We start from the raw sequence: 18,053 nt of genomic DNA, 5'->3' as shown, positions 1-18,053 counted from the left end.
CGCCGTTAGAATAAGCATTAATACAAATTCCAAAAGTTTAACTGCAGTTATCAATAACACACACGCAGTAAAGATATATATGAAGAAATGATAAACTTATCATTATGCGAGAATTGGATGAAATACTTGCACAGCAAAATGTAACTATGCAAAATGCAACTGCAATGTATCAGAAAGCATATTACATTAGTCAAGATAAGAATGTCATTTAACAGCATGCATGCACTGGCAGAAATTCCCTTCCACACAATGTTTGGCTGAATTTACAGTGAAAATCGTTACAAATAATGTATTATTGTCCAGTGAAAAAAACGCACATACATTTTTGTTTCAAATATGTAGTGAGCAATGTTATATTTCTTTATTGAAAATGATGTACACATTCTTTTTACATCTATAAATAATTATTTTGAAAATTGTCATTTTACCAAACAGCTAACAATTAAAAATAATTTGTTTAACTATTATTCACAATAAAACAACAACAAAATTACTAGTATCATATTTATTCCTTCAGATAAATTACTAAAAACTTTCAAAAGATTCAAGTTATATTTTTCGCCTGAGCTCTACGCTCGAAATACTTTTGTAAATAATATTTATTTTACATGTATTTATGTTTTGTTAAAACTATTTTACAAACTTCGTTAACATTTGAAACATGATTCGTTTAGTAAAAACAAGTAATCCGAAAGAAATATGCGTATTTTAAAATTTGACTCATTTTGCTAACGACCGAAACATGGGCACGGATCGCGCTTTAAATATGATAACTGTTTATGTAAGACAAAAAAGAGCACGCCTTTCTGTGTGACGGATTTTGGTTGAATCAATTGGCCGAACAAGTGTTCAGGTAACATATAAAAAAAACATATACTTATAAATGTAATCCGCCATGTAAGACGTCATTCACAGTCAGTGAAAATGATGCATTTTAATGTTTTATTTTAATTGACTCTCGTATCGTTTCTTTTTCGACAAACAACTATCGCCGCATAAATCAGGAACAAAAAATACGTCATCTTGAAACGTCAGAATACATGTAGTTTTCACTGTGTCTTCGGGTATTTTGATCATACATGAGAAAATAATTTTGCACAAAACGTCCGGAATATTTTCCGTATTGTTTTGTCACATGTTCACGAAGTTATTGTGTGTTTAATACATGTGCAATGGTAAATTTAGTAATTAAGCAGAATAACAATAAAAAAAGTCCTACATCAACATCATTTAGGACGTGTATAGGCTAACATGGCCAGCTCAAACGAACACGTTGCAGGTTTAGTGGTCTGAGTGAACAGTATTATATCAGTCAATATTTAAACGCAGCAAATTTTATGTTGATCGTGGCGCAAATGGTAACGTTTCATATTAAAATTCTGGCAAGGTAAACGCTTAGTATGGAAAATAGCTGAAACTTATAAGAGTCAATGTCCTGCATTTCAATAAATTCAACAATATGTGATTTTGATTCCGGTTTTTTTGTCATACGGGCTAGATTGAAAATTCTTGATAAACATGCCTTTTTGCATGTGCGATCGAGGTTCATTTGATTTATTTTATAGTTTAAAGTAAATGCATATATTTTCAAAAAAAATATCATTTTGGCCTTATATGACTCTAAATGTATACATGCTTCAGTGTTAACACATTGTATTCATATTAAAAAACATGGGGATTATTATAATGCAGATAATAAAACAAATAAAAGTAATATAAACTAAATTGATTATTTAATAAAATGTTGACCCAATATATCATAATTAAACTATTTTTATGGATGATTATTAAGTTAATTTGTCACAATAGAACACGAAGCGTCGATAACATTTAAGTTTTAACGTGATTAACCAAATTTAGCGTGCGTACATTAGTCTACGTGCTCTTGTTTGACTACTGTTTCGATCTTGTAAAACTTCTTCTACCACAGTTAAATTGGGAACAAACAACTGTAAACTTGTATCAACTAATGCTCATTTTTGGACTTTGGTGTGGTATTTCATATAACAAAGAAAAACAACTGTCGTATCAGATGTTCGAATGACATTTTCGTCCTCATAAAAGCGTATTTTTATGTCAGCGATTCTCTTTGACCAACAGACATGTACATACAAAAGCATTTGCTACGTTTTTTTAATGTTTTATTTCAATTGATTTCCTTATCTTTTGTTGATAGCCAAACAACTATCTCAGCATAAATAAGGAAAATATTTACTCATAGGAAAGATTGTTTTCAAACAGTGGGAAATTATTTTAAATAAAACGAATAGGGAATAATTTCCGTATCGTTTAATACATGTCACGAATATGTTGAGAGTTTAAAGCATTGTAATACACTAAATAACTTATGAAACTTATACACGTCTTAGATCACCATCATGTAGTACGTGCATGGACCTGTACATAATTAGACAATTTCCATTATGTATTCACGTATTAGTTGTATTGCTATGGTCCGTATTACAAAAACACCGTACAAGAAAACTGGTTGTTTAGACCACACAATATCTACATTCAAGAAGAGTTCAAAAGTCAAATGTTTACTTCTTAACAATTATCAATTAAACCAGACGCATTAAGTCTTTCTCTTTTTATGTCCATTGCTTTCGAACGAAAAGACAAATGGTCGAGGCATGTTTCTTTTCATTACGAGCTAAATTGACCAGCTGAAAATAACAAAATACAGATTAAGTGCTTTCAGTTACAAGTAAAATCTTATTTAATATTTACCTCAGTAATCTAATGGTTATCGTGGCTTATCTGGGAACGTGTTGGATTACAATTCAGGCAAGGAAAACACTTATTTAAGATAACAGCTGGCTCTTACAAGAGATACGTTCTTACATTTTATTTTTACAGTTGGTTAACTTTTAGTATCATTTTAGAGAAATGTTGAGTGATTCCGTATTGGGTAAGCAAACATATAAAACGAATGCGCTTGAATTTTAAACTGAACACTCGACATGCGCAGCTTTGTGGGAATCGAACTTATGAATAATGTACATTTGCATAAGAGGTATGTTTTCTAACAATGTAACTGTTTAAGAGAGCTGAGTACAATTGTTCGAGCTATATTTTAAGCCATCTCAAACAATCAGCTTTATATCAATTTTTACTAATGAAATAAGACAAAACTATTTTAGATTTCAAAGAGTCATGTTCATGCTAAAAAAGGGAGTTATTTTATGATCAGTAAATAAACATACTTTAAATAATCGCCACAGAAGAACGTGTTTCGTTCGTTTTAAGCCTCATGCTTTTTTCCATCGAAGCAAGTTATTTGTACAACAAAATTGTAGTTCTTTATAATTGATTTTCACTGGGAGTAAGATTATTTATGCTAAAATGACTAACTTACTAGTACGGATGTAATAAGCATTAAAACACCAATATGAAAGTTATACTCATCAGCATTAAATTAATTGATAAACTGCCACGGGCTTTATTGACCATTAAATGTTTGGTTTATTAACTTACCTAAGCATGAGTCAGAGTAATGTTAAATTGTAAATACAATAAACATGTGCTACCAAGTACTTACTGAAATGATATCTTACTGTTCGTTGTAATATACAAATCTGGGAATCGTATGATTTCCCAACAATAAACACGAAATTCCGAGCACTAGAAACCTAAGGGAGTTAAATAGGACTTGTTTGTAATTGTTGCTTGGGCGTGTTACTGTTCGCTTATTTATTATATGTTTAGTTACCACAGTATAGACACGTAAGAACACAAACGAATAAACGTTACGCATAGAGGACAAATATAAAATATGTATCATGTTATTACATACGATTATTATCAGTGTTAAATGATAAATGGGTTTGATAGTTTGGTATACACTATAAAAAAATACCGAAAACAAAGGTAATACCTTGTTATGTTTGGCTTTTTGTCCATTTTAACATCTCCGGATATCGTTCCACTTTTGAAAAAGCCAGCGATCACGACAACACTTAGGATACATAGAGCCTTGGATAATATGACTATTTCCAATAAATATTGTGCAAAGAAACGCAGTTGAGCGCACAGCCCCGAAAGAAGACGTATTCACTCGACCACACTAAATGAAGACTAACGTTGGAGTTTATATGAAGAACACTTCCTTTTAAACAGATGACCTTACCTTCTCTGAAACGGGTTTATATTTTGTTTCCATTTACGTCTTTCTATTTCTTGCTGATGACAATTCAGTATTTTCGGGACTCCCTTTTTTTCTTTCTTTTATTTCGTTACTCTGTTCTTCTATTTTCTTTTTCATGAAAATGAGTGTTTCGGCCTGTTCTTTTAAAATGCGCTGAAAATCTGTTTTTGAATACACAAGTGTTTTGTAATAGAAATAGATAGATATATTTGTCAGTCAATCTTCCTCTGATATATCAAGGACTCGTTCACATATGTTTTTTAGCAATGTCATTATACATATCGATGATGTCTTGTACTAATGTTTTAAACTCAAAAATATTGCAAAGTGTTTGGTCGAAGCGTTCAAACTTAGAGGTGAGAGTTTAAATAGTATTGCAGTTGTATAAGTACATGCTAACAAACATAATTGTATTTGATAGTCACAAATATAATTTGTTATGATTGTCATATTTGGTCATCTTTAATGTGTATTATTACACGTAGGAATCATTATTCATAATTACAAGTATTAGAAGTATCATAACTTTAAATCGAGCAGTAAAATAAGTTTATCACAGATCGTGCAAAATAGAACTTGTTTTGCAATTATGTATTTCCAATCAAAATATATTTAAGTTAGACTTTAGTTACTAGTATGATATAGTTTAGAAGTCGTTTTCTTATTTTTTTATTGTATAATTTACGCCCAGGATTGTCTTAATTCAATGAGATAATTACATTTAGAGAAGGACTTGGTTTAATTGTTTTAAATCATTACACCAGGTAGTAGCTAAATATTTCGCCTGTTGTCTTCTGGTTCATTATGGAGGCCCACAAGCTGACTTCAAGTTTGGCAGAATAAGGTCCGTTTTCATATTTATAATATTCAGAGTAAGCTTAGTGTTCAGGTGTAAACATGTTTTTACTACAAGTTATATTCGCGCGTCTGTTTGCGTGTATCGATTTAATATTTTTCCCCATGTATATGTTTTTTTGAACGATTTCATCAATAAAACATTGTTATCAGATACAAAGCTGCTTAAAAATTGGAACTATGCATTTTTATAAATATATATTATATTTACATAAGATGTCATCGATCTCCTTTATGCCAGTTTGTTCTTCTAAATGTTATGAACAACGATTGCTATCTCTTCATTTTGTGCTTTTCAGAGGCATTTCGGATTACAGTGGTAAAAGAAAATTCAATATCAGTAAAACAATTACATTTAATATATTTTTGACTGCGATGAAAGTCAATGAATATATCAATTATATATATCTACCAGCGTCTCATACTTTTCCATTCCCATGGCCATTCTTTTATATTAATTATGTGTTTTCTGTAGATATTGCAACAAAACAATACTAAAACATCTACAACAACGCACATATAAGATCACTATTTCGAACCTATTCCCTTTCGATGTTTCAAGCACACATTTTGTTGATATCACAAACATATCACAATTACGCCTTTTTCGCGTTGTTTTTGTTTTACTTTATTGTACTAACGCTTACAATGAAAAATGTGTTTTTTATGATGCAATTCTTAAACAAATAAGCCGTCGATGTTTTCATGTGAAGGTAGTTCTTAGATGTATTGAGCTTTTATCTGTACATACGTACACCTCAACTTTTACTTAACTTCAATTGAGCATTTTTATAACTGCATTTATGCACCTTGTGGCTAAGGAAGTTGTAACTGAAACATATTTCGTAAGCAAGCTCAGTTGGTAAAACGCTGGGTTACAAAATTCAAGGATCGCGCGTGCGTTCCAAGGATCCCCATCTCTGATTCAAGTAAATTGTCAGGTTTTGCATATTACTGAACTACTCTTAAAAACGGCGGAATACCAAACTTAACAAACAAACAAACAACAAACAAACAAATTGTAAGCCATGATGACGAATGAATGAAAATAACTAAGTTTCTCTTTCCACTCTCCACCCTCTTAAACATGTAGCTATTTAATGTTAACAAAATGCCGTTACTGAAGAAATTACAACAACCTCGCAATCGTGTGCATCAGGAGTTGTAATTCCTCGATCAAATTTACTGTATTTGCCCTAAAAATCGGTTACGCATACTCAGATTACTTTCAGAACATATCTCTTTCGATCAGCTCGTTGCAAATTTCATTACCTTAAGCAGCACTTGTGAAGTGATAAAGGTAAACAGTTATATCATGCCTTATACTTTGTTACTTGCGCTACAATAGAAACCATTCAAAGCCACCTGTTGATGCTTTGCATCCATGGCTTTATGTAGTGGTCTTTGATTAACTGTAAACTTTTAGTTCGTTCAAAAATTGCAGTAATTATTTGTGATCTGTGAAGAAATTTACAAAATTGAATATTGTAAGTGCGCTTATTTTTTTAGTACTTCCATCTACAAATTAACAGCCACATAATAAAATGATCTGTTTTTTTCTCGAAACACACAGAGACTTTGACAAGACATGTAAAGTTAATAACACAACTAAGCTAATATGTATTTATGTTCTATTTATTAATTCAGGTAAGAAAACATGGTATGTGACAAGACGAAAATCAGTAAAACTTGAAAAAAGTTAACATTATCAATGAATAAATCCCTCTGTGTGATGAAGCAGTTGGACGATTACTTAGACATGTTTATGCCACTTAGAGAGATCAAAATAAATTTTGTTTCACCTCTTTTTCCGGTAGTAAAAGCAACTTTTATTGAAAAAACATCGATATAAACAGTTACAAGCATCAGTATCATAAAAGTCTTAGACGGTGTATGTATTTTTCTTTTCACCGCGTCTCTTAATGTTTGATGCAGCAACGTTCTAACTTGCACTTCCACGAGAAAAGTGTTTTGGATATTTATTTTCATGGCGGAAGAGAACAACGTAGAAATCGAGAACAGCTTGACGGTTGAAACTGAATTAAGATTTAGTAGTTTTCTTTTTCCTGAGCGTTTTAACAGCGTGCGTTCATGGCATTTATGATGGAGCGGCATCTGTCGTTCGCGCTTATGTTGGGCGGGAGAACCGTCACTAATTTTTCATTAGTATCCAGGACAATAATGTCTTTACGATTTGTCGTCACAGTGAGTACACAGTTTAGTGCGAAATTGACTAGAGTGTCAAAATTGCAAATTTCAGGATACTGTATTTGCAGATCGTGTTCGTCATTGTAGTTTTCCGCTTTGTAGTCAGTAGACCATGCTTTAAATAAATAAATAAACAAATAAATAAATAAATAAAAATAAATAAACAAATATAAATGAATAAATACAGAAATACATAGATAAATTAATAAAATCATTAATCGATCGTCACTTGATGAATACATTTATCAATTAATTAATTTATTAGTGTATTCATTATTAAAATAAATATTTAAATACATAAATAAACTAATTAATTAATTATTTTTTATTTATTGTTAATTTATTTATAAAAAGGTGAATGATTAATAAATAGAGGAATACTTAAATAAGTCAATGAATACATTAAGAAATGTATGATTGAATGAATGAATATTTGAAGCAATAAAAGAATAAACAAAAACGTATTTTATGTATCACTCGTACAAATTAAAACTGAACATTTTACAGAATATTTTGAGGAAAATTGTAAAATATTTTTCACTAACCTTCGGTCCACGAAAAAAGCAGGTTCACGGTCACGAAAAGCATTACAGACTTGTTCATGTTTGGAGACTTTACAAAATCAATGTGAAAATACGAACCCTTTCACCTCTTATATATATCCAGCCTATGCAGTCACGATAAATTTACTGCGATAAACATCTTATGTTGTGATTTATCTCGTTTAATTAGTGTTTATCTTTAAACAACACCATATCTGTGAACAAGGATATGTCCAGGACAAGAAGTTAAGCCGGTCATCACACTTATTTTATCTTTGACCATCCACTCATGAGGCTCAATACCCCCAATGCTTTACATTTAATTACCCAAGGCGTGACTTCAATTGCTTTGTGTGTTTGTGTCCTGTTGTTGTTTTAGTGTGTCCAGTGCTTATTGGCAATTCGCCCACTTGCCATAATTAACGGACGACATACTATAAAAAATATATATCTTGTTGGTGCTGCTGAAGTTTCACTTGGTTTATTATATCATAATAAGAAAATTTCGAACCTGTTAAAATATCCCATTCTGCTCTATACAAGTTGGTTATGAATTGAACTGAATATAACGATATAGGAATATTGTCACACAAATGGCAAATACAGCAGAGAAACCATTTTTGTCATCCGAAAAAGCTTCAATTCGAGCAAGTGAACAATTTTCTGTACGAGATTGACAATTTAACAATCTGCCAGAGTAAAAGAGTAATGATTAAAACTCAGAAACGTTGTCAGAAAAGTAGTTCTTATTAACGTCATTTAGTATAAAACGATAGAACAAGATTTTTGTAAAGAAGAACATTCTGACAAAGATAGTCGAAATCGCTTGAGATTTGGCCCTTAAGGTCGAAAATAATGTATATTGGGATACCTTACTTCAAATTATACCTATATAAAGATGGGGATAATATTATGTTTTATCAGCTTTAGCATTGTATCTCAACTAGACCTATCGTCCATCATCATCATCACCACTGTTACCATCATAATTGGATATTATATTTTACCCTTATTTCTAATAGTTGATGAATTCTTTATGCATGTCAATGCGTCATATATGTACAACGGAAACGATTCTGGGCCATGACTGTTTATATGCTAAACATATCGTTCACAATATTCCAAATATTTAAAGAAGATCCGAATCAAATAATGGAGGGTTGCAAGGTCACATGTTTGTTTATATGTTTGTAAGGCGTCATTCATCTAGCCGAAATACTTTTGGAGATACACGCGTGCGTGTTTGTGTGTGTGCTAGAACTAAAGAAGAATATCATGCGAAGAACAATTTGTGTGATCTAGAGGCAAGCGGTGATGTGGCCGAAAGGTTATAGTAATCAATTACATAGTTGGGATTTGAAGGAAACTAGTTTGAATGTTTTAATTACAGAATCGTTTGTTCAAATAAAGGAAGAACTTATATTGTTTTCAGATAATAAGAATAATCGTTAAAACATAAAGAATACTGCAACTCCAAAAACATGACCGGGATATAATATCCTGTAATATTTTTTTAAACGCAGTGTGATTCCAAAATTATTCAATTTTCGGTTAGTTTGATACCTTCAAACAGTTTACTGATTCTAACGACACAATTAAACATCACCATTGTTGTGTTGCCATATGTTTTAAATGGGAAACTGGGCAATTTCTGTATATAAACAATCCGATAGTGACAAGACATGCTCTCCAAGTGGCGTGTCTGGACTTTTATTAAAGTCTGCTTTTATTAACTGCGTCTCACTTAACCACTTTCATTTTATGCATAACATTTGTATTTATGATATAAGAAAAAATTGCACTTGTAAAGCGACTTTGAGACTTAAAATAGTTGGCTTTTATTTACAGAGAGCAGAAAGTAAATAGAATGTTTAGATAATTAATTTATGTTTATAGCAAAACCGGACATTTAATAAACAGTAATTTTTACAAATACTTTTTGTTGTAGTTTGATTTATGATCTGTTATGCTAAAATTCTAATAAGTATTTGCATGACAATGTTTTAGGAAAGAATCTGTGCCAGATTCTAGATTTGCGCCACCTTAAACTGGTTAAAACCCCATATGATATGCTTTTCATTGACTCGATTTTTATTTAATATATTATTTGTGACCCCAGTTTCTGTCATTGGTGTTTGTTTCCGCCGTATGTTTGTGTCCTTCGTCTAATTGTATTGACATTTGTCAACTAACTTCAATAAAAGATCCCAAAAAAATTCGCCGTGGCGTTTTGGATATGGTGTCTAGCGCCTAGCGATCGGGAGGTCACAGGTTCGATCCCTACTAGGGGAGCGTTCTCTAGATCTTCCCCACGGACACCAAGTACTGGTTACAAGCCCAGAAAACGGACTCGAGAGCGTTTCTATAAGCCTGAGGCTTTCGATGCTATCGAGCTAAAATAAATAGGTTAAAACTAAAAGACCCCGACGTTGTCTTTATAACGATTTCTAGCGGATGCAACTGGGGTTTCACTTTGTTTATATTTATATATCAATCCAAATCAATCCTGTTTTTGCGCTGTGGCTTGGTTCAAGCATTCTTTGTCCATACATTGGTATCATAATTGACTCTTTAAAATATATGCGTTGTTATATATTGTCACGTTAAAATTCTTAATATGAGATTATGTTACGTATTTAGTGTATACGTATATCAACCTCCGCTTGGAGATAAGACTGGGACCAGAATATTGTATTCGAGAGCAAAGACCGACAACTCTGTGTGCAGATTGTATTTATATGAGTATTATATGTTCAGAATATTTTCATACGACTGCACGTAGTGTTTTATGTATATTAACCTAGTTAGTAACATATGAAAATGTACGATAAATCCAAAAGCACAATGCTGTGATGACTCTGCATCGCATTCTCAGCCAACAATTTCAGGGTTGGAACTGCAAAACGAATACATGTAGTCAACATACATGTGTAGTTTGTAAAGTTTATTTTCATATGAAATACTTAGTTTGTCAACCTTATCACATCACCGTTAATTAAATATATATGACACATGCAAGGACAGTTAAATGGGTTTAAATAGCGCTGTAATGTCAAAAATCTATTTAAACAATGTCGAGGGGTTTGACAATGCAGTTACTCACAACACACAATACACTTCAGTTTATATATACCTTGTCATTGCCGTATACATTATGAAACAGTTACGATTTGTAAGACTAGAATATTTCCAAGACTTACCAACTTTGTATTTTCTCACAAGATATCAAATCCTTTTTGTAATACTTAATAATGATTCTTAATGTGCTATGGGATTTACATAAGACCTTCAAATTAACCAGAATACAAAATTCTATTGATAATTAGATTATGCCAACCACAGGTGGTTAGCGTGTTGCTATGATATTAAATAGTGAAAACATCATTTTGAATTATAAATAATCATATTATAACGAAAAATTATCTTTTTTGAAAAAAAATCACTATCAAATATATAGATCTATATAACATTCTTTATGAATGAAATCTCCAGTTGTAAAGACACACCTCCGCATTGGACCAATGAAATCACTCGTTTGTTTAAAATGTCAGTTAGTTGAAATGTATGTAAACAAAGGTTTCAAACGGCGCTGAACAGTTAGTCTTGATGCATAATGTAACGACAAGAACGGTAATAATATTTTTTCATACGTTTTATTGAATTATGGTATCGAGGTACATGAACTTTGTAGGGAAGATGCCCTTTACTCCGTGAAGATTTCAGTCTTAAAGACTGCATGATCATTGTCAACTGGGTCATGCGAGTTGTGTATCGTGTTATTTCTTAAAAGTTGACCCAGCATTTGTAAAAATATTGCAAGACATATACATTTCCAGAAAGAAAATTCATTTCTGCGTTGAATAAGACCGAGATCGTGAAAATCTCTGCACAATTGATGAAGATATGGCTGTTCAAAGCGATGCACCCCGTTTTGGGGTGATTTTGAGTTGCATACCTTGTTATATATATATATATATATTTGATAGTGAATTTTTTTTCATAAAATTTAATTTTTCGTTATAATATGATTATTTATCATTCAAAATGATGTTTTCACTAATTAATATCATAGCCACACGCTAACCACCTGTGATGCCAACATGTGCTAGCGTTACCTACTTAAATATACACCAATGGTTGGTCAACCGAATCGATATTTGACAAGAACACCTTGATGAGATGTGCATAACTCTTTCAGCATTTTGTGCTAAGGCACAGTTTTATAACAGAATAACGATAACTATGACGTTCTGAATATCTTGTCAAATGTTCTATCACCACTCCTGAAATGTTCTCAAGATAACAACATATTAAATAGGGTAAAACCTAAGTGAAATTGCGCATTATAAAGACATACATTACGATGTCATATGATCTTAGAAACCGTAACTTAATGCATGTGCGTAAAGTGTCGTCCCAGATTAGCCTGTACAGTTCGCACAGGCTAATTAGGGCCAAACCTGTCCTCTTTAACTGGATTTTTTGCTAAGAGGAGACTGCCTTTAAACGCGAATATACCATAACAGCGGAAAGTGACGTCCCTGAATAATTAGCCCGTGTGGAAGCAAAGGCTAATCTGGGACGATGCATTTCGCACATGCATTAAGCCCCGTTTTCCTTAAATGCGGCTCACTTACTCCTCGATCTCACAGACATAGTTCTGGTAGTCGTGGCACGTCTGATCGTTCCAATACCCAATGTGATCAAGCTCGATCTTCAGGAAACATAAACATACACTCAGTCACACGTTTAACGTAATTTTAACCGCGTTCTGTGAGCAGTGGGCTTAAGGCATGGACGTAAAGTTTAGTCTCAGATTAGCGTGTATAGTCTAAACAGGCTCATCAGGGACGACACTTTCCGCCTAAAGGAGGATTTTTGTTAAGACCAGTATTTCTGTAAACGTTCTATTCTACAAAAGCGGACTATGAACATGCATTAAGCCCAGTTTTCCAAGAACTCTTTTTAACACTTGGCTCATCATATCAATCTTGTTACATTTGATCTGTTTTATATCTTAACTAATAATATATACATCCATAAAACGGGGTTATATACACTTTTTCAATCTTAAAATATTTAACAAATGTTATAAAACATAATGCTTAGTCATACTGTCATACTGTGAACGTATCGTTATCGGACTGTCAGTAAAGTTCGTTGGCCACAGGATCATATTTGTCCTTGAAGTTTTTCAGAACACATATTTTCTAAACCCTACCACAATTTCCATGCAGTTTTCTGGTCCCCCACTTGGGTTTCCAGGCGACCAGGACCGGAAGTTCGTCCCTACAACTTCCTGCGAGTGTTGCCATCGAAACGTGCAGTCCACCTGAAGGTCTGTAGCACCAAGCCAGTAATCAGCTGTAACAAAGTGAGGGCGTTTTGTTCTTATCAGTAGCTGTTTGAAATTTTCTGAACACATGTAATTCGATTGTCAATATTGATTAAGGTACTGAATATTTCATATTTATAGGTAGCTTTTGTTGGTAATTATAGTAGACATCTGTAAACTATGCAATAAAGTTTAGTTTTAGTTTTGAAACGTTGTGCTTTTATATGCATGTTTGTAAAACGGCCCTGTTAAAGAAACGTTATGTCGAGCGGGCGGATTCATCCTTATAAGTACAGAGGGGGTAATCACGTGATAGTCAAGATGGCGACGTCCATACCGAGACGGTTATTTTTTGTCGTTTTATACCTTTTATTACTTCTGTTTATTTATTTAATGACGCTCACTTTCCAGCCATATCAGTAAACAGGTGATTAGCGTTGATTTCGTATTTAAATTCGCTGTATATCTCGACTTTACTCTCCGCAAATGTTCTTAGTGGAGCCCTAATTAGGTCAACCCGCTAAGAAATTTCGCACCGAGTAAAGTTGAGATATAGAGCGAATATTACTGTGCAATAAAAGCCAGTAACTTTCTTCCTAATATGGCTGGAAAGTGAGCGGATTAAAAAAAACTTCAAGTAATACAGCTTATAAAACGACGAAAAATACTTATCTCGGCATGGACGTCGCCATCTTGTTTGTCACGTGATTACCCCCTCTGAGTATACTTGGAAGAAATATCAAGCAAGACAAAATCTAAGTTTCCCTGTTTATGGAAGTTTTCGTTTAATGGAAGTCTCTTCTTGCAAACATCCAGTCTAGATGGAAAGTTTTCCCCTTATTAGCCTGTTCTGTATTTTTCCGTCAATGTGTGTAAAGAACGTGCCATCGTTTTCCCAGAGCAAGGCTCATTGTTTGTAATTAGGGATGGCAAATCTATTCGAATATTCGATTGAGTCGTCAGTTTTCGAAAGGCATAGTTGGCATCGAATATTCGCAAGTTTACTATTTCAATCGATTTTGTGCTTTTAAATTAATTTCCCGCAAGTTGCTTACTAGTTACAGCAACAATAACAATTAATTGCCAACCGAAATGAAAAGGTATTTACATGTTTGGTAAGACGCTCTTCGTGTCAAACTGATAACGTGCTCTTATCAGCGTCGATTGTGAAGTCGCAATATACACACCCAAAGAAAGGGCCTCAACTTGTGTTTGTCAATTTGCTGCCAATTAAGACCTAAAATTGACTAGCGAACGTAAGTTAAAATGGTGTGATCACAGTTTGAACAGCTGTTTTTTGTGCACAGGATATTTTGATAAGAACTGCATCAACTGTGAAAATTCTCTGTGTATTTTAAAACAAATTGAAAGTAGGTCACGTCGCAAAACGAGATTACACATTGCAGAAAAAACGAAACAATTATTATTATTAAACTTAAACGCAAAGTGAACTCCTTAAGAGGTATCGAAATAAGACTATAATGCAAATTAAATCGATTTAAATCCCATGCATATTCTAGTCGTATCGTATAAAACTTGATTATTTTTATTAAAAAATCGTCCATTTTTTTCAGAATATTATAAATACATTTTCGGAAAACGCTTCTAAAATTAAATACGCTTGTAGATTGGCCGTTAATTTTTAACAATAAGCAGTGCCCGATGCGCGCACATCCCGGAATGTGATTTACGCATGTTCAATTGTATTACACCTGACTCGATTGGACGTCTATTGCATCATAACTTTAAATAGAAACATATCCGGATGTTTACTCGACATTTTAGAAAAAAGGCGTCTGAATGTGTTTATGCAATTCTTAAACATTTTAATCGTTATTTTAAGCAAGGCTTTGATCTTGAAAATGGGAGTCGTGATTATACGGGATAATGAGGTTTAAATAAATATCGATAGAGTCGTTAAAATTCGTATGCATTCGGTAATCGATATAGCAGTGATATGTATGGGGGAATCGATATAGTTGGGATTATTTGTATCTATTTGGAAAAGGGTTTTAATGCAAATATTCGATTGATAGCATTTGCGAGCATTCGAATACCGATATAGGTATTCGATGCCATCCTATTTGTAATGGAACGGCTAATACGACATAATTACTTCTGGCGTTGGCCGCATAGTGGAGGAGAAACTGGTTTTCAGCCTGAGAGTCAATCTCCGCAAGATATGCCTTGTTGAAAACTGTTTGACAAGCCAACTGCAGATATAAAAGAAAGTATTCACAAATATGACAGTTTGAAAGAGTGATGCAGAGAACAGGCAAACAATATTGTTCATTTTAAATTTTAATGGAGCAATATTTTAGTAACTTGGGCAATCCGTTAAATGTTCGCAGACACTAAAAAACGTGTTCATTGGTGTCCAAAAACGTCACGTTTTTCTTATGCGATCTGTTAAATGCATTCGAAACTAACATTATATCTAGCAAACCTATTTCATTCGCGATAAGAGACCCAATCCCACGAGATAGTTAATGCTCTTGTTTCAAATCTAACTTTAGATATGGTAGTGTTTACTATATAGGAAATTAATAGTTCTTATATCAATCAAAGTTTACCGCCGCATCAAACCACGTTTCTTGATCATGACTGAAGTGGTAGCACGACTGCTGAAACTTCACAAACCCATCTGGGCACGCATTGCTCTCTGGAAGACACACATGCACGTATATTTTAGTTTCATACGCCACAAATTGTACTGCCTGCGATCCTGTCGGTCGCCAGTTTAAGCTAACTTGCTCACAATTGGTAATTGTCGGCTCGGGTATTACTTAGATGTACCCCGGGTACTCTTAAGTTAATTTAAATGATCCCCGGGAACGTACAATATACTAATACGTAACCGGAAATTCTAACGATTAATTGGTCGTTGTCGGCTTATTTCAAATTAATTATGTTCATATTTATGTCTATATTGTGTGAAATGGCCTCTTTATTATCGAAACTCATACTAAAAAAGAATGTTAAGGCAGGTTTTGTGCAAGGAGAATTTTGTTTCGTATTCCGTAGCGCCTGTTACGGCATCGGATTTTTGCTGGAATAAAACTCGGGAACAGTCCAAATAAGCCGGGTACGTTTTAAATTTTCCGTTCTCGGGGTACATTTAAGTATACTTAAGAGTACCCGGAGTAAATGTAAGTAGTACCCGAGCCGACAATGACCAATCGAGCCTTACTTGCTTGCCTGCCATCAAATTGGTCAGTCTGCCTCTCTGCCTTTCTAAGCTTATTTGTGCTGATTTATTTATGCTGACGAACTCAATAAACTAATTGTCTATTTTTTATTTAAGTAAGTCAACATGAACACAAATAAATGAATACTTAAAAAGAACATCCCAAAAACGAAATATCAATTGTTTGTTTTAAAACGAATATCTACATGTAGTACACATACGCAGTGAACTTGCATTCGAGATCACTAGAACGAGCAACGTTTGTTCATATATTTATAGTTCGAACTCAAGATGTAAAATAATAATATGCAGAAAACAAAGATGATCTGTTCTTCCGTTTAACTTCTAAATGACGTTTACAGACCATTTAAATGTATCAATAATCTAAGTGATCAAAATCATACTTAATAATGTTATTTTTTGTCATATGTGTAAATTATCTTGTATAGTATATTGAACAGTATGTTTCTTACCCAGTGAAAGCCAAATGAGTGATAGTGCCAGACTTAAAATCATTGTTAAAGTAAAATTGAGTTGACATATGTCCTTTCCTTATCATTTACTACAGATAAACCCACTCTGCGTCATGTATACATGAGGCCACGACAAGATGTTATGTGAACGTTAACGGGTTGGGTCCACGATCAGTGGATAACGTCTTGAGCTTTGGTAAAAATGACGAATTTTATTACTGCACTTTTATTCAAACAATGCAAAAAGAATGTTAGCTACTATCAGAACAGACCATGTTTAGGAGCTATGCTCTCCAAGTCCCTTTTCCGTAAATACAGGTACACATTTTCATTGCCGTGATTGTAACAAATCAATAAAGCACTGCCAGCACGCTTTTCATAAGGCATGTCATATTTAGGTTCTAATAAATAATTATTCAGTTATATTAAATATTACTCACATATGTGTTATCTATCTAAACATATTCTGTTTAGGTAAGGCATATTCTTCAATGGCGTAACATAATAGTGTTAAGTCTACAACTGCCACACTTCTACACACAATTGATCATCTCATAGATTCACGTCCAATCAAAAGTCAAATTAACAGTTCTTCCCATTGTTTTTCGAGTAGGTCATAAGCATTCCGCCCTATATATCTCATCTATGTAAACGGGCATATACAATATTGAATTACGGATTTGTTTAGAGATGATTTGAAACGTCCTCTTTATAGGCTTGGTTCTGAAACTCCATTTGTATGTAAACTACCGGTATAAGGGATTAACACAGGTTTGTGTCAACCCGGAGACTTGTATTATAACCGGGTGCTATCTTGATTTGTTTATGTATCAGTGCTATTGATTATCATGCCTTGTTTTATATGGCTCAGACAGTGACTTTTGAGACTTGTTCATGTTCATTAACAGAGGTGATAAGCACGTGGCAAACAAGATGGCGACATCATTGTTGAGGCAGGAATTGTTGTTGTATACAATATATTGCTTGAATTTATTGTTTAAATGCCGCTCATTTTCCAACCAGTGACTAACACGAATTGTATGTGTAACAACCAGTGACTACCGTGAATTGAATGTGTTACAACCAGTGACTATCATGCATTGTATATGTAACACCCAGTGACTACCATGGATTGTATGTGTTACAACCGGTTTCCAACACAACTTGTAAAAGTGTCAGAATCAATGACTACCATAACTTGTTTATGCGTCACAAACAGTGACTATCGTTACTTGTATATGCGTCACTACCATGAATGTAGAATGGCTTTATACGGCTGGTCAGTCATGGTTTAGTCTTATTCACA

At 33.4% G+C, this 18,053-nt stretch overlaps 1 protein-coding gene across 1 annotated transcript; it reads right to left on the bottom strand.

The window, feature by feature from the left end:
- Window positions 1-10,531: 10,531 nt before the first annotated feature.
- LOC127867025 (perlucin-like) lies at window positions 10,532-16,881 on the bottom strand. Its single transcript, XM_052407959.1, has 6 exons — window positions 16,748-16,881; window positions 15,661-15,749; window positions 15,204-15,300; window positions 12,974-13,116; window positions 12,390-12,466; window positions 10,532-10,648 (listed from the first exon to the last, which is right to left on the bottom strand). Exons 1-6 carry the CDS (start codon window positions 16,788-16,790, stop codon window positions 10,624-10,626), a joined length of 474 nt encoding a protein of 157 aa, XP_052263919.1. The 5' UTR covers window positions 16,791-16,881; the 3' UTR covers window positions 10,532-10,623.
- Window positions 16,882-18,053: the final 1,172 nt, after the last annotated feature.

This window comes from Dreissena polymorpha, chromosome 1, assembly GCF_020536995.1.
Source record: "Dreissena polymorpha isolate Duluth1 chromosome 1, UMN_Dpol_1.0, whole genome shotgun sequence".
NCBI classification, from domain to species: domain Eukaryota; kingdom Metazoa; phylum Mollusca; class Bivalvia; order Myida; family Dreissenidae; genus Dreissena; species Dreissena polymorpha.
The sequence above is the reverse complement of the archived record's forward strand: the minus strand, read 5'-3'. Positions and strand labels throughout refer to the sequence as shown.